Source organism: Rhincodon typus, chromosome 13, assembly GCF_021869965.1.
Source record: "Rhincodon typus isolate 14 chromosome 13, sRhiTyp1.1, whole genome shotgun sequence".
NCBI classification, from domain to species: domain Eukaryota; kingdom Metazoa; phylum Chordata; class Chondrichthyes; order Orectolobiformes; family Rhincodontidae; genus Rhincodon; species Rhincodon typus.
Genome location: NC_063344.1, coordinates 55,013,690 through 55,030,792, shown reverse-complemented (window position 1 = coordinate 55,030,792; position 17,103 = coordinate 55,013,690). Strand labels below are relative to the sequence as shown.

Here is a 17,103-nt window from a genome sequence, read left to right as displayed (position 1 = left end):
AACTTCAAGAAGGAAAATCCTGCTTAAGTAGGAGGTAATAAAGTAGACACTGGATATGAAGGTGATGTGATCCACCTGGAAATTTGTGGTACCTCAATTAGGTAGCACCCTTGAAATCACACCCACTGTTTACAGGGTCAATATGGAGTGCAAAAAAAAATTCAAGACAACCTTAATACACTTGCAGTGTGAGAAAACTAGTGTCATAGAGATGTACAGCAGGGAAGCACACCTTTTGGTCCAACTTGTCCACGCTGACCAGATATCCTAAATTAATCTAGTCCTGGCATTTGGTCCATATCCCTCTAAACCCTTCCTATTCATATACCCATCCAGATGCCTTTTAAATGTTGTAATTGTACCTGCCTCCATCACTTCCTCTGGTTGCTTATACACGCAACACCCCCTTAGGCCCCGTTTAGATCTTTCCCCTCTCACTTTAAACCTATGCCCTCTAGTTTTGGATTCCCCACCCCGGGGAAAAGACTTTGGCTATTCACCTTATCCACACCCCTCATGATTTTATAAACCTCTACAAGGTCACCCCTCAGCCTCTGACACTCCAGGGAAAATAGCCCCAGCCTATTCAGCCTCTTGCTATAGCTCAAACCCTCCAACACTGGCAACATCCTTGTAAATCTTTTCGAACCCTTTCAAGTTTCACAACATCCTTCCTATAGCAGGGAGGCCAATCTCCCTCTAGTTGTTGCACATTCAAAATGTAAAGTGGTAGATTTTGAACTACTTTGAAATTGCAAATCTAAGTGGGGCTAGAGGAATAAATAGATTGATACAGTTACTTGAATCATACACACACACAAACACCAGCAGACTTTGTTTTGCCGGGAATTAGAATTTAAAAGTAGGGATGTCATGCTACACCGAAATCAACATTGGATGAAGTAGTGTGTGAAGCTCTAATCACCATAACTGTATTATAACAAGTGCAGAAAGGCATTGCAATGGATGCAAATAACACTCAAGGATGATACCAGAAATGCAGGGCATATATTAGGTTGTGTCCCTTTTCTCTTGGAAATAAGGCTGGAGTGACCAGAGGTTTTCAAAATAAAAGCTTTTGATTAGGAATAAAAGGAGAACAAATTTCTCTTGTTGGAAGACCGTAACTACAGGCCATCAATAGAAGGTAATAATCACAAAATCCCTGCAGGGAATTCAGGAGAAAATCTTGTCACCCAAAGAGTACAGAGAATGGTGAAACTTGCTATCACAGGGAGTGATTGAAGTGAATAAAATAGATACGTTTAAAAGGGAAACTAGACAAGAAAACAGGGGATAAGCAACTAGCTGGGTCTGATAGATTTAGAGGGGAATGATGAGCGCAGGACTGACTGGAGCATGAACACGGATATACCAATTGTGCTAAGTGTTATACACACACTTTTGGAACTGGGTTTCTGCAAATTGTATAAAAGGTGCAGCATTCAGTTGAGGAAATAAATAGCTGTCTGTAGACATGGGATTTTAGGATCTTTACATATTAGCAAAGTTACTAATTACAGGTGGTCAGTGTTTTAACTCAGAATCTATTTCAAGAATTGTTGGGCTAGATTCCAGGTATTATTGACCAAACTGGAAAGAGAAATACAGCCTACTTTCCCTATGGCAAATCTGACTTTGGCCTGGTGGAAATCATCGAATATTTCTAGGTGGTCTTGATAACAGAAGGGTAAATGCCTCAAATTTAAGTAAACAGTGCTTAGCATCATTCTTACCAAATTTGTTTTCTTAAAATTTCTAATGAAATGGAAGATCTCACTCATACATTTTTTTGGAAACAATATTTCTTGTTCTATCAAAACCCATATCAGTAACATGTACCCTGGGCATACAATGAAAAAAAAACTGAAGCCAACATTAAGGGGATACTATAGCTTGGATAACTAACTATAATTAATGTTAAAACCCCTTTAGGAGGCACAACCCCACTCACTGGTATGATGGAGATCCAAAATTCTCCATGGAATGCATTTAGTCTGTTGTTTCACCCAGCAGCATATTGCATCCAGCATTATAGCATGCAGAATTTGATGATTTTTGTAAGTATGAAGGTGGTAAAAAGATGAACACATTATACCTCTCGCCTTAAAAATTAGGCAACACTGACACCAACATCTGCAGGATAATGGAGTATGCAAATAATGCTGTTGTAACAGATGATGTTACTTGGAGATATCAGCACAGGAATGAGAGAAAAGCAGATCAGAGAGAGACATAATGAAGTGGGATTTAAGCATGAAGCTAGACAGTAACTCAAAAATATACAAATCCAAGTCTATGAAACTGAATAGACTGAAAGAGCCTTACTACAGGAGAGGGCCAAACTAGGGATGCCAAAGCCCAAGGACAAAACAGAAACAGCTCAAATACAGTGTAACATGTAGACACCTAATACTAAAGATGCACGGTGGCATATGTGAAGCCATAGTCAAAAGTGGGGGTACTTCAAATGTAAAGAGCAATGATGAGATACTGATTTGCTTAGTAACTAAATAAAAATATTTTGGTGATGTGGTATCCCTGCTGGACATCCAGATGAGTGATTTAAAAACACAAAATTAAATTGTGTTTGCAGCTCAAGCAACTTAGGATCTGAATTAAGGAGCTGGAGTCCAAGATGCAGAAATGAAATGAAAGATCTCACTTATACCATTTTTGGAAGCAGTATTTCTTGTTCCATCAAGCCTATACAAGCCTAGCTTGCTCCCTAGGCTTACAATAAAAAATTGTGCTACATCAGGGAGGGTTAAGTTACCTCCATACTTTGCTCCTGGAGATGGTCTCACCCCTTAGATTAGGTAATTGAAACGTGGCTGAAAGGCCTTGGACACTGGCCTTTCCCACTGTGCCTTTGAGGCCACTGCCCTAAGCTTTAGTGCATCCCTCAGCCTTTGGGCCTGGGCATTGGAATGTGCCAGTCTGCAACACTCAAATCAAGGACAACTCTTAACACTGGAAGACTAAGAAGCACCTTTCATCAAGTTGGTCGACTTCCAGCCATAGTGTCAATGTGTCCCCCCCCGGAACAGCCTGCAGAGCACAGACTTGCATTACACAAAAAAAAATTAACTTCATCCCTCTCCAGACCTATTTTGCAACGGCACATTCTAGAGTACGTATACAACTGTCCATTCACCACTGTAACCGTCCCAAGGATGGTGAACAATGGCACAGAGAGTTGAAGCATGTATGAATGATCTGATACAAAGTTCTCTTCTCACTACCAGCCAAGCTATGTCTTGGTGTCTGTTTGAAATTTTTGCTGATGGCATTCTTTCAAAGTCATTTGGCAGTCTGCAGAGACACCCTCAATACGTGGTGACAATTGGTTTTCCTGTACCAAATGCTACATACAGAGAAACACAGCCACAAAGATGTACATCAGGATGTAGAGTCAGATGTACAGCACAGAAACAGACCCTTCGGTCCAACTTGTCCATGCCAACCAGATATCCTAAATTAATGTAGTCCCATTTGCCAGCATTTGGCCCATATTTCTCTAAACCCTTCCTGTTCATATACCCATCCAGAAGCCTTTTAAATGTTGTAATTGTACCAGGCTCTTCTGGCAGTTCATTCCATACATGGACCATTATCTGTGTGAAAACATTGCCTCTCAACTCCCTTTTATATCTTTCCCTTCTCATCTTAAACCTGTACTCTCTAGTTTTAGGCTCCCCTACCCTGGAAAAGAAACCTTGATATTGACCCTATCCGTGCCTCTCATGATTTTATAAACTTCTATAAGGTCACCTCTCAGTCTCTGATGCTCAAGGGAAAATAGCCCCAGCCTGTTCAGCCTCTCCCTATAACTCAAAGCCTCCAACCCTGGCAACATCCTTATAAATCTTTTCTGAACTCTTTCAAGTTTCATAACATCTTTCCTATAGTAGGGAGACCAGAAGAATGTAGCCTTCCAAAAGTGGCCTAACCAATGTCCTGTGAGCAGCAACACAACCTCCCAACTCCTATACTCAATGCACTGACCAATAAAGGCAAGCATATCAAATGCCTTCTTCACTACCCCGTTTACCAGCAACTCCACTTTCAAGGAACTATGAAGTTGCATTCCAAGGTCTTTTCATTTGGCAACACTCCCCAGGACCTAGTGTATAAGTCCTACCCTGATTTACCTGACCAAAATGCAGCACCTCACATTTATCCAAATTAAACTCCATCTGCCATTCCTTGGCCCATCTGATCAAGGTCCTGTGGTACTCTGAGGTAACCTTCTTCATTGTCCAGTACACCTCCAATTTTGGTGTCAACTGCAAACTTACAAAACACACCGCCTACGTTCACATCCAAATCATTCATATAAATGTCGAAAAGCAGTGGACCCAACACCGATCCTTATGGCACACCGCTGGTCACAGGCCTCCAGTCTGAAAAGCAACTCTCCACCACCACCCTCTGTCTCCTCCTTTGAGCCAGTTATGCGTGCAAATAGCTAGTTATCCCTCTATTCCATGTGATTTAACCTTGTTAACTAGTCTATCATGTGGAACCTTGTCGAACGCCTTACTGAAGTCCATCTACCGCTCTGCCCTCTCCAATCTTCTTTGTCACTTCTTCAAAAAAACTCAAGTTAGTGAGAAACAATTTCCCATGCACAAAACCATGTTCACTATCCCTAACCAGTCCTTGCCTTTCCAAATACATGTAAATCCTGTCCCTCAGAAATCCCCTCAACAACTTGCCCACCATTAATGTCAGGCTCACTGGTCCCTGGCTTTTCCTTACATAATGGCATGACATTAGTAAACCTCTAGTCTTCTGGCATCTCACTCGTGGTTATTGATCATACAAATATCTCAGCAAAGGGCCCAGCAATCACTTCCCTAGCTTCCCACGAAGTTCTAGGGTACACATATAGGGAGACATTGGATTTATTCTTTGTCTCTCTGTCCACAGATTTAAAATGTGATATCCCTGCAGACACATCACACCTTTGACTCCAGATAATTTAGAAGATGCCTCAGGTGACCACTGTGGCACAGGCTCAAGGTTGAGATTTGCTCCACATACAGCAACGCTGCAAGGACCTCATACCTGATGACTAGGTTCTTACCACAATTGAGAGGAAGCTTCACACACATGTGTACTTTCTGTGAGGCTTGCTGGTTCTTCTCCTCTTGGAAAACCTCTGTGACACCAACCTCTATCATTTGCAACAGGGCAGTTTCTGCAAGCTTTTCTGTAGTTGGGACAATTCCACTTGCCTTTCTCTCACCTGAACACCTTTGAGGAAGCGAAACCTCTGATTCATCTTGATTGCTTCCCACCAGTGCAATGGAGACTCAGAGGGGCTTTAAAGTTCTCCAACCTTTATAATCCCTTCTAGAGTTCCTCAATGTTTTCTGGGATCAGCAGTTTCACACCAGCTTCCACATGCCCCTGCTGCTCCTCTGGTCTTGTGACATTCAGCCAGTAGGAAGCAAAGGTATCTACACAGAGCTCTGTCTGACAGGGTGGGAGGGGAGGGTCATGAACTAGATACCACAAAGAGTGGCAGCCTAGTAAACAGGAGGGCATGGACACCCAACCCCAGAGATATAAGTAACATGAGCCAAAGCACACATATCATCGTACAAGCTTGAATTACATTTGAATTGTTTGTTCCCATTCCTGTCCACTGACCTTGCTGTACATTACGTAATTACTGAAGAAAGAACTAAACACAAGATGAATCAGTATAGCTACCAGTTTCAAATTAAAATCCGAAAAAAGAAGAAATCCAAAGATACTGGGGTCACAAGACTGGCAGCAAAAGATTTGTTGAATCTCAAGACGGGTTATATGATGCTGCAAGTATTTGTATGTATGTCTGATCAATTTTCAGATCAAAAACAGAATTTTCCCCTACCCTGACCTCGAAGCACAGTACAACAAGCCTCATTACCAAACAATTGTATACTTTATAACAGAAGTCTTCAAAAATTTTTAAAACACAAGTTTCATCCTTTACTATCACAAATATGGCAATGCCATGTTCTCCTCCCAAGAAGGTCATGTCTTGACTTGACTAAACAAGGCAGTTTATCTCAATTCAGCAAAAATAACATTTCAAAGTCAGGTCACAGAATCATTAAAGGAGCATAAGGTGTCTATTTGGCCCATCATACTTGCTCCAATTGTTTTATTACGTCATGTCAATCACCTGCCTTTTCCCCATATCCCTGCCCACCATTTCTATCTCAATAATCATCCAATGCCCTCTTGAAAGCCTCAATTGAACCTGTCTCTGCCCTATTTCCAGGCAGTCCATTCCATACCCTAATTATGTGCTGTGTGAAAAAGTTTCTCACATCACCCTTGCTCTATTTGCATATCTCCTTAAATCCATGCTCTCTCATTATTTTTTAAACTAGCAGGAATAGCTGCTCCCTATCTGCTTTAGATCTAGAGAAAGCTAATATATTCTAAGGATTAATATTTATATATGATTAACAGAACATCCAATTTTTTGGAATACACAGTGTATTTTCAACATTTTTTCCTTTCACATGTGGCTTACAAGTGGCAGTGTGTTTGCTGTGGACTATCACAGGACAGCTGAATATCAAGTTACAGGTAAAAATGACACAGGCCTTAACTGTGTACAATTCAAATTCCCATAACTGATAGACTGCAAAGCAATGATTTCTTTTCTGGAATAAATGTTTTGATTGAACTGTTTTTGCACAGCACAAGGAAAATAAAAGCAGGAGAATCAATTAATTCAGAAATAAAGTGCTGGTTTTCAAAGTTGTACTGTCCCCATTGATTTGGCATGCTGCAATTTTTTTCTGATTTTATTGATAAGAGCTTGGTGAAATTAGTAAAACTGCAATAAGATAGAAAAAAATACACCAATAATCGAAACCTGGTGTAAAAAAATTGTTGGAACAATGATTGTAAGAAGTTTTACATGGGATAATGCTTCAGAATGCAGCCCAAATCTCTTAGTAATTCATCAGTTTAGTCATCTACATACAAGAAAAATAAAATCTATAGCTAACATCAATAACGCATATGTTTTCAATCAAAATCAGGAACTGATCACCCTTTAAGTCATCGTATCCATACGTGAAATTACATAAATCCGGGAAGCTTTGCAGAAGATCACAGCGAATAGGGTGAATGAGAGAAGCATGTGTAACTGGTTTCAAAACGGAGGCTCTTTGTGTGATATTTATAGGTCACCCAATGCATTTCAAGCACAAGGACATTGCGATGCAGGGACAAAGGCTTTGCACTCAAATAGAAACAATTCACCTTCAAACTGATTTTCTTGTGCAGATGGAATGTTTACAGAGGGTGCTGGGAATACAATACAAGAGTGTATTTCATGTGCTAAATACAAGTTGAGAGCTGTGGTTTTCCCTGTAAGGAAAACTCAGAAGTAGCTACGCTCCCTCCAGTAGGAAAGCTACAAAAAAAAACTGAAGAATTTTGGTCACTTGAAAAGAAAATCCCTGCTTGTTAGCATTTGATATTTGTGAACCTATAAATGCCTATTGGTCTAGTATGAAAATGACACCAAGTTATGTTGCTGAAGTACAGATGTTCAATTCACGATTACTATAGGTAACAAGATTACAATTTAGCAGACGTGACGTGTGAAGCCTAGAACAATGAGGCACATTTAGATAAATCACTGACTTCAACCTCCAAGAGAGATACTGATAAGAAATTTTGTGATGCAAAAAGACATCTTGTGGAAGACAACCAAATTAGATAAAATGAAATAAATTTCACAAGTATCAAGATTATCCTGTTGGAATTCCAAACTAAGTTACATTAAAGCCACAGCAACTTTCAAATTTGCAATCACGTCAATGCTATTAATTTTACCAGTTCTTGGAATTACACTTACGCTGAAAACACTTGTGGTTCATGGTACCATTAGATAATAGACATGCAGTCAGGGCAGTTGAGAAGTCAAAGAAGAAGTGTAGAGGTGTAGGGCCAGTGTCATTCTTACACAAGGAAATTAACTTCATGTCTGACAATTATGTCGCCAAATGGCAACATGTAGCTGAGGAGACGGCACAGTTAGATCTTAAACCGTGGAAGAACAGTGAGGAAAATAAGCCACTGCTAGCGATCCTTTCAATATAATTCAAATAGGAAGAGTGAAATTAAGCAGGATAGTTCCACTGAGCTGGACAAGTGGAGGCAAGATATTGGAGGGAGATGGTGTGTTTGACCATGTCAAACACTGTGGAGGTCAAGCAGGGATAATGTCAGCATCACGGAAACTTTTGTGACTTCTGCTTGACCTGTGCAGTCTCAAAGCATGGTCAGAACCAGAAGTGACATTCTAACAAGAGTTGCAAATTTAAAATGTCATGGATTTGGACGGCTAAAATATGAAGAAAGAAAGAGTGGGATTGGACACAGGGCAATAATTTGCAAGGGTAGCAATGAAAGATAAGTTTCCATTGAAAAAGACAGTAATTTTGTTTTAAAATGGAGAGGAGGATACCAAAGGAAAAAAAGGACCTAGTTGCAAAGGTCAGCAGCTTAATACAAAACAAACACATCAAGGGAACAGAAGCATCTCATCAACAAAATAAGTGGAAGTAAGTGAGAATGAGACTTGGATGAGTGGTCTCAATCTTAAGTGGCAAAGAACCATGAGCTCCTCTTGCCTGCTGCAGGGAGTGAAGAGTTTAAGATCCTATTGATAATTTTTGAACAGAAACCAGGAACATATGTTCTCAATGACAAGAAAGGCAGAGATGGGGTTGAGCAAAGATTGCCTGCAGAATGGCAGGCTAAGGGTTAGAGTGGGATTTTAAAAATGAAGCATTGTAGTAGATGGCTTGGGAGAATTAATTCTAGAGATAGAGCAAGTGGAATGTGGGTAGTGAGAGTTGGCTTCAGTGATGTGGCCACAGAAGATATCCAGGCTAAGGGGACTTAGAGAACAGAAATGAAGATCAAAATCCTGATGCTGGGGCATTTCAATGCAGAAGTCATGATATCCTCAAAATGATGAGGAACTTACAAGGCTGGACATAGACACGAGAATTTAATAATAGATTTAGTGGGTGGTAGTGGTGGTGGTAGGGGTGGGGTCGTGGGGCAAAGTGGAGAAAACTGGAAACCTCCACAGATGAGGGAGAACCATCAAGCTATGATTTGATGACAAAAATCCACAGAATCAAACACTGAATATCTGCACCAATAGGAGAGGGTCTAACACTGTATAATCATTTCTCATTGAAGTAATGTGAATGGAGATTTCTGATGTGGTTAAATCAAGAATCACAAGGTGTTAAATCAATTTGATTGTATCACTTTCCAGCACCAAAACCACCGGACGTGAATATATCCAACCCTAACAGCTCAGCTGCATAAAGAATAAGCAGGTTGCTAATGTTTCAGTCATTCACAAAAATCTGCTGTAAATGTAGAAATTTACTGTTAGTTACCTACTTGCTAGACATTTGTTACTTGGATATTTAGTTGGATTCAAAATAGGAAGTGTTTCTCCAGAACTGGAACATTAGTTATTTCATTAAAAACAGACAATATTATTGGAGGTTTTTAATTTGATCAAACAAATTGATTGGCCTTTTCCTTCTATGTTGCTCCTGCTGCACTGCGCCCCTTCCCAACCTGTCCCCAGCAAGAACCTTTTTTGGAAATATGCATTTCTTTGAGACTTTTTAGGAACAGGTACAACTGAATGGCTCACTAGGCTATTTCAGCGGGCAATTGAGAGTCAAGCACACTTGTCTGCAGTCAGATTCAGTAAGGATGGCAGATTTCCTTTCTCGAAGGACATTAGTGAAACAGATGGATTTTTCCTGACAATCAACAATGAGTTCGTGATCATTAGTAGATTCTTAATTCCAGGTTTCTTTTATTGAATTCAAATTGCACCATCTACTACAGCAGGATTTGAACCTGGTCTCCAAGAACCTGGTCTCTCCCACCCCAAGACGTTAGCTGAATTTCTGGATTGGTAGTCTAGCAATAATACCACAAGATCATCGCCTTCCCATAGGATTTGGCCTACATTCACAAGCATCCTTTCCTTCCACCACCAACGCTCAGTAGCAGCAGTGTGTACTATCTACAAGATGCATTTCAGATATTTACCAAAGATCCTGACAGCAACTTCCAAACTCATGACCACTTCCATCTAGAAGGCCAAGACCAACTGCTACATGGGAACACCACCACCTTTAAGTTCCCCTCCAAGCCACTGACCATCCTGACTTGAAAATATATTGCCGTACCTTCACTGTTACTAGGTCAAAATCCTGGAATTCCTTCCCTAATGGCATTGTGGGTCAACCCACAGCAGGCGGACTGCAGCGGTTCAATGAGGTAAATAAGGTACCACCACCTTCTCAAGGGCAACTAGGGATGGGCAATAAATGCTGGCCAGCCAGCAACGCCCACATCCTACAAATGAATAAAAAAAACTCTGAAGAATGCAGTCAGATGAATCAGGCCCATTTAAAAGACAGCAGCATTCTTTTTAAATTCATTGCTGGGATGTAGACATCATTAGCAGGACCAGCACTTATTGACCATTTTTAATGGCTATTGAGCAAGTGATGAATGAGGAGCTACCTACTTGAATACAACGTTGCTGGGCTGTTCCAGGCAGGATATAACAGTCAACTACATTGCTATGGGTCTGAGTTTTATACATAATCTGTGTATATAATGCACACCCATACCAGACCAAAAATTTATTTCAGATTACCTTCACTGAAAAAGCTATTAATGATAGTTTTGTGATAATCTACTAAATACATGGTCACTAATGCTAGCTTCTATGAAAAATCTTTATTTAACTAATGCATGTAAATACTACCATTTTGTTGAGTTTTGAACTCAACTCAGGATTACTAGTAATATCATTACTATACTATAGTATCTATTACTTTAGCAATATATTGGACAATCAAGTCAGCACAACTCTTTGTAAAGCAATTGAGTGACTTCCAATCTTTTCCAAAATCTCTGCAATCCCCGCGCCCCCCCGCCTTCCCTTTTGAACAATACTTGTGAATTTGTACCACCTCCTATAAGAGATAGTGGATTCCCATTCCTTATTTCTCCTGGTGTAAAACAATGATCCAAATTTTAAATTTCTTTTGACCAAGTCCAAATTGTTCGGAGATTTTGGAGGGATATCTGCCATGACATTTAGCACATTTTTCTCACAATATTCATCCTATTAGCTCCTACACCACCCAGTCATATCTGATTCCAACCCCATACTACCATCCACCATGCCTAGAACATAGTCACTCAGCAAATATCCCAGAACTCACCAGCATACTTTATGGAAAAACATAACATAACAGACTGGCACCCCACTGTTTGGTGATCCTGCTCAATGGCATAATGCAAATGCAGCACACCTTCTTCCTCCAAGTCCAACAGTGGAGGACACAACACCAGACCATGCCAGCCTAATGTGAGTTTGTCACCTGAGTAAATGCAGACTCAGTCATCTAAAGTGAAGCACAGTAATGTAGGAAAAAGGTCCATTACTTTCTCTGCTTTGCCAACTCAAATGCCACCATCTTCTCTCAGACACCTCAGATTCTCTTCTACAGCACCCATCTCCTACAGAGACTCACACTCTACCAATTTTATTATTGCCTGCACAAATTCCCTCATTCACTGTCAGCCACCCCAAACCCAACACACCCTCAGCACTGCATAAACACCCACTTTCATCTTGTTTCATTTCTGTCTCTCTTTTGGGGTAGAATAGTCCCAATAGGGCAGAAAAACTCAAGACTAGTATTCTCCTGCCTGACATTCAGCTCCTCATTCCCTGTGCGAGGAGCATGATGGTTCTGACTGCCCCTTATAAGATTCCACCCAGAGTGCCTCATGTTACCTCTGGTCACTGATCAAGCAGCTTAAATCTCAGCCTGAGGTTATCAACCTTGCCATCCATTGGGAGTAGGAAACCTACTTGGTTTCAAATGCAATCAAATCTCCTCTTAACCTTTTCTGCATAAGCAGAGACACTCATACTCCAGCATGAAATGGATATGTTTATCAGACAGAGGCCAAATGCATAATAGCATAAATAAGATTTGGAGAAGGCAGGCTTTTATGACCCTGCTTTAAGCGCCTGTTCCAACCTTGAATATATTGTTCACTTTATCAAGTGTGGGCTGGCAAGTTGAAATGGTGCCCAGGAATATAGATTCACATGAAGTTTGATCAGCATTAACAAGTCTACAGAGAGACTAGGCTGACGTGTGTCCATTGTAAACGCTGATGTGCAGGGAGACTAGTTTTTTTTTAATCGTTACTGTTATGATCTACTTTAGATTTCTTGCACTGAATCAGCAAAAGTAGCACCACGGAGGGAATGTTAAAAATGGGAATGTCACAGGGAGAGAGAAGGCTTCGCCTCGTAGTTTTCAAAGGAAACTCACATTTCAGCTCTCCATCACTCACCGTTTGGGAAATTCAATGCAGCAAGGGGCATGCACTACAAAACGGGCTGAAACACCTTGCTAATCATCAGGAACGAGGCTAATAATAAATAAAAATAGAGCAGAAAGCTGATCAAAAGTGCTTTCTCGGCCAGAAATCCCGGGTATGCAACGGATAAAATTCCGGACACTTCACGTACCATCCGGAGCCAGATCGTTGCCTGATCCCTGCCCAGAAAAAGGGCAGGTGCTTTCCTCTTACAATCCGCTCAGCCCAAAACGCACTGTCGAGTGACACGTACAGACTGTACGGGAGGGAAATCAGAATAGTGTGACCTCTCCGCACTTCTGGAGGGTTTGAGCATAGTTACACAGACAACTGGAGGCTGCATTGCCCCGTGCAGTCTCCCTGTGAAAGCAGAATACTCTGAACGCTGAGCCGAGCCGCAATCCCCTTTGAAGAAGCACCATTAAAAAAAAATCCGCAATGTTCAATTCACCAAAATTCCCAACAGCAGAAATATCATTTATAAAACAACCGCTCAGAAGAATTTGAACAGGTTATGAATCAGGAAGTTTCAGATCTCACTGTATAGAGAGGAAAGGACTGAGACCAGAACTGGATGTAGAAATCAGATAAAAATTCACAGGATCACCCATACTCACAGCTTGAACATCTTCTCCATCTCTTTGATCTGTTTCCTGGTGAATTCCTTGAATTCAGTGTAAGGGTTAAACACTTTAATCTGTTTCGGCTCCTTTGTTCCTTCATTGATGTCCAGCCTCCTGGACAGTATAACGGAGAGCTCGGTGCTTGCATTCCTTCTGACCGGTTTGTCTTCTGTGCCTCCGCCAATATCTAAATAATTGTTGTTTTCGACTATTTCGCCGTTTGCATCCTCTGCCGATATCTGCAGCATCAGCCGGCGCTGGAGTTTCTTCGCTAGCTCCTCAGTTGCCATGTCTCCACGTGAGAGTTTAAAAAGTGACCGAGCGGCGAACTGCAAAACTTACAGATACTTTAGAGCTCGCCGCCGCTTCTTTTATACCTCCTGGGGCTAGGGCGGGTGGAACCACTCTGATTGACAGTTTCACAAACCAGTAAAAAGATTCATGTAGAACAGTCTCAGTCTCCCAGTCCCCAGTCAGTTTGACCTTTTGGGAGGGAGGGGAGTCGTAAATGTGATGTTACATTCAGGAAGGGTTGAGGGTTTTCCGCTGAAGCTCGTTGTTTTGTGATCGTTTAGCAGGTCCTACGGACCCAACAAGGCAGTTTATCTTCTCCGGGGTCGTTAGGGATTGGCAATAAATGCTGTTTTGGCGGGCAATGCCTACACCCCGTGAATAATTTTTGTTTTACAAAACCTTGGTGACTCCCCTCAAGTGAGAACGTGGGTATTTTAACTACAGCGTGAAACCTACGTTTTTTTTCTACCTTTTTCATTGTTAATCATTTTTTGTTTCAAACTAGAGAACAATTTCGTTATAATGAAACGTTTATATTATGTCTTATGTCTTGGAAAGACCTCAAAGCACTTAGCATACTTTTCAAGTGTTACGATTGTGGCAATATGTCAGGCGAATAAACACATTTTCAAACAACAAGATCCCAAGAACAAAAGTAATTTGTAATTATGGAAGGCTTTAAATGAATTAAATGGAGCCAATGTGCTTCAAGGGAGTGTTATTCCAGCAAAAGCATATATAGTAATATCAGGACAAGTGACATAAAGCTTGGTAGCTTTAAGGAGGAGAGAGACAGAAGAGGTGAAAAGTGGAGAGGTGGACACTGTGTGCTCCTTCTCCAGGGCTAATTAGGAAAAATATGTGAAAGTCCCAACCAGCTACTTTGTCCTTATTCTTCCATGGAACATGGGGGTCACTGGAAGGCCAGCATTCATTGTCCGTCACTAACTATCTTTGAACTGAATGTCTTGTTACAGCATTTCAGAGGCAGTTCAGAGCTGACCACATTTCTGTGGGTTTGGAGTTACATGTAAAACCAGACCAGGCATTGAAGCATGTTTCATTTCGTAAAGGACTTTAGTGAATCAGTGGGCTTTTACAACAATCAATGACTTGCACAATGGCAAGACAACGCCAAGCACCCTACAGCCAATTATTTACCTTTGATGGGTAGTCACTATAGCAAAACAGGAAACACAGCAGTCAATTGGAGCACAGCAAGCACCACAATAGCAATGTGCCAGTGACTGGATAATTGTGTTCTATGATGTTAATCGAAGGATGAATATTGAGCCATCCACCTGACAGCGCTGATGGACCTCCCTTTCAAATCTCATCTGAAAGACAGCAGGTCACTGAAAATTACAGGAGACTGTAAGTCCAGATTCTTGCATTCCTGACCCAGATGATACTAGAATTCACAACTTTCTAACTCAACAGTAGACGTGCTACTATTTGAGCTACAGCTAATAAATAACTTGCTTCTGTCTTCGCCACAGAGGATACCAAAAGCATCCCAGTGGTACTTGTAAATCAGGAGATTGGAGGAATATGATGAAATTATAATCATGAAGAAAGCAGCACTGAACAAGTAGATGGACCTATGGATTGATAAGTCTCCTCATCCAAGAGTCTAGACAGACGTGGCTAATGAGGTAATTAGATGCATTGGTGTCAATTTTCCAAAGTTAACTAGACATTGAAAAGGTTCCATTATGCTGGAAGAAAGGAAATATAATCCCTCTATTTAATAAGGGATGGAAAGAGAAAATAGGAAACTATATTCCAAATAGCTTGATATCTTTGGACGTGTAACATGTATTATGGATAAAGGGATGTCTGTAGATGTGTTGTACTTGGGTTTCAAGAAGGCATTTGACCATTTTCCAAATAAAAGACTATTGCACAACTTAGGAGCTCATGGTGTAAGGGATAATGTAGTAATATGGAATGAAGATTGCCTCTCTGGCAGAAAATCAATGTTGTGCTTAAATAGGACTTCTTTCAGTAGCAGGATGTGATGAGTAGAGTCCCACAGGTGTTCATACTTGGCCCTCAGCTTTTTACTATTTGTATTAATGACTTCAATGAGGGGACTGAAGGCATGATGGCTAAATTTGCAGAAATCACAGAGATAGGAAGGAAAGAATGTTTCGAAAATGATATGACAAGAACGTAAACCAATTTAGCTAGGTTAATTGAGTGGCCAAATGGAGTGCAATGCGAGGTTGTTTGTTTTGGCGGGAAGAGTAAACAAAAATCAAAGTATTAATTAAATGGAAAAGTACTGCACAATTTCAAGGTGTAGAGTGCTGTATGTGTTCTGGTGCTTCAGTCTCAAGATGTTAATACAACACACCATCAGATTTATTAATAGTGTGCTCGCCTTTATTATGATAGCAATTGAACTTAAAAATCAGGGTATTATGCTTCAGTTATTGTGCACATTGCCCATGTCTTGATTGATGAATGCATTTTGATCTGCTTACTTAAGCGAGGATGTAAATGCAATAGAAGAAATTCAGGGAGAGATTTACTTGGTTGATACCTGTGATTTGTATTATGGGGAAAGATTGGATAGACCTGGCTTGTTTTCACTATAGTTCAGAAGATCGAGGGGTGCTTTGATTGAAGTTTATAAGATTCTGAGTAGTCTTGACAAGATGGAGGTGGAAAGAATGTTTACTGTTTTAACTGAGTGTAGAATTAGGAGACTCTTTTAAAATTAGAGTTCGCTCTTTTAAGCCCGAAATAAGGGGTAGGTTTTGCTCTCAGAGGGTTGTGTGACTTTGGAACTCATGATTGTTCTTTGGAGTAATACTGCACTCAAAACATTAACTTTGTTTCACTCTCCATGGATGCTGCCAGATCAGCTATGGTCTTATTGAATGGCAGAGTAGTCTTAAAGGGCCAAATAGCCTATTTCTACTCTTAATTTGTAAGTTCGTACACTCACAATGTTAGATTATATTGATCTCAGCTAATAAGTGCTATGTGGAAATTTGAAGACTATTTCAAGAAGATAGTTTCTCACAATTCTTAGAAAGATGAATCTAATGATATTTATCATTGATATGCTTCTACATACTTTTATTAAACTATCATAAAGTGTTTAAAACTGGGAGATTATGCTACTTGTCTGAGAACAGTGACTCAGAATGTTCAATGTGAATCTAAATTGCTGGAACATAAAGTGAGTTTCAGTTTGATGTTTCATTTGTTGGACTGCATCCGTGATAATACAACACTCTCTAAATACAAGCTATATTATGTATTCAGTTTCTTAATTTTTGCTATGGGTTGTGGATGTTGCTAGCATGGTCAGCATTTGTTGCCCAATCCTAATTATCCTTGAACTGCCAGACCATTTCAGAGAGCAATTAAGAGTCAGCCACATTGTCATCATCTGTCACTACATGTAGGCCAGACCAGATAAGGGTGGCAGATTTCCTTACCGAAATGCTTTAATGAACTAAATAGGCATTTATGACAACCAAAGATCATTTCATGGTCATCATCACTGAGACTACCTTTGTAATCTAGATTTAGGATTCAATTTGAATTTAAATTCCACCAGCTGCCATGGTAGGATTTGGACCTGTGTCCCCACAGCATTAGTGTTTACTTCACTACAGAGGATTCTAAAAACATCCCAGTAGTAGCTGTAAGTCAGGAAGTCGGAGGAAGAGAGGAATTTGATGAA

General features: G+C 40.5%; 1 protein-coding gene across 1 annotated transcript in view; it reads right to left on the bottom strand.

The window, feature by feature from the left end:
• efhd1 (EF-hand domain family, member D1) overlaps nt 1-13,432 on the bottom strand; it is a 110,077-nt gene extending 96,645 nt beyond the window's left edge. Inside the window, exon 1 of the mRNA XM_048604353.1 lies at nt 13,101-13,432. Within this exon, the coding sequence (XP_048460310.1) occupies nt 13,101-13,396 (296 nt within the window). The 5' untranslated portion in view covers nt 13,397-13,432. The remainder of the gene's footprint in view (nt 1-13,100) is intronic.
• Nucleotides 13,433-17,103: the final 3,671 nt, after the last annotated feature.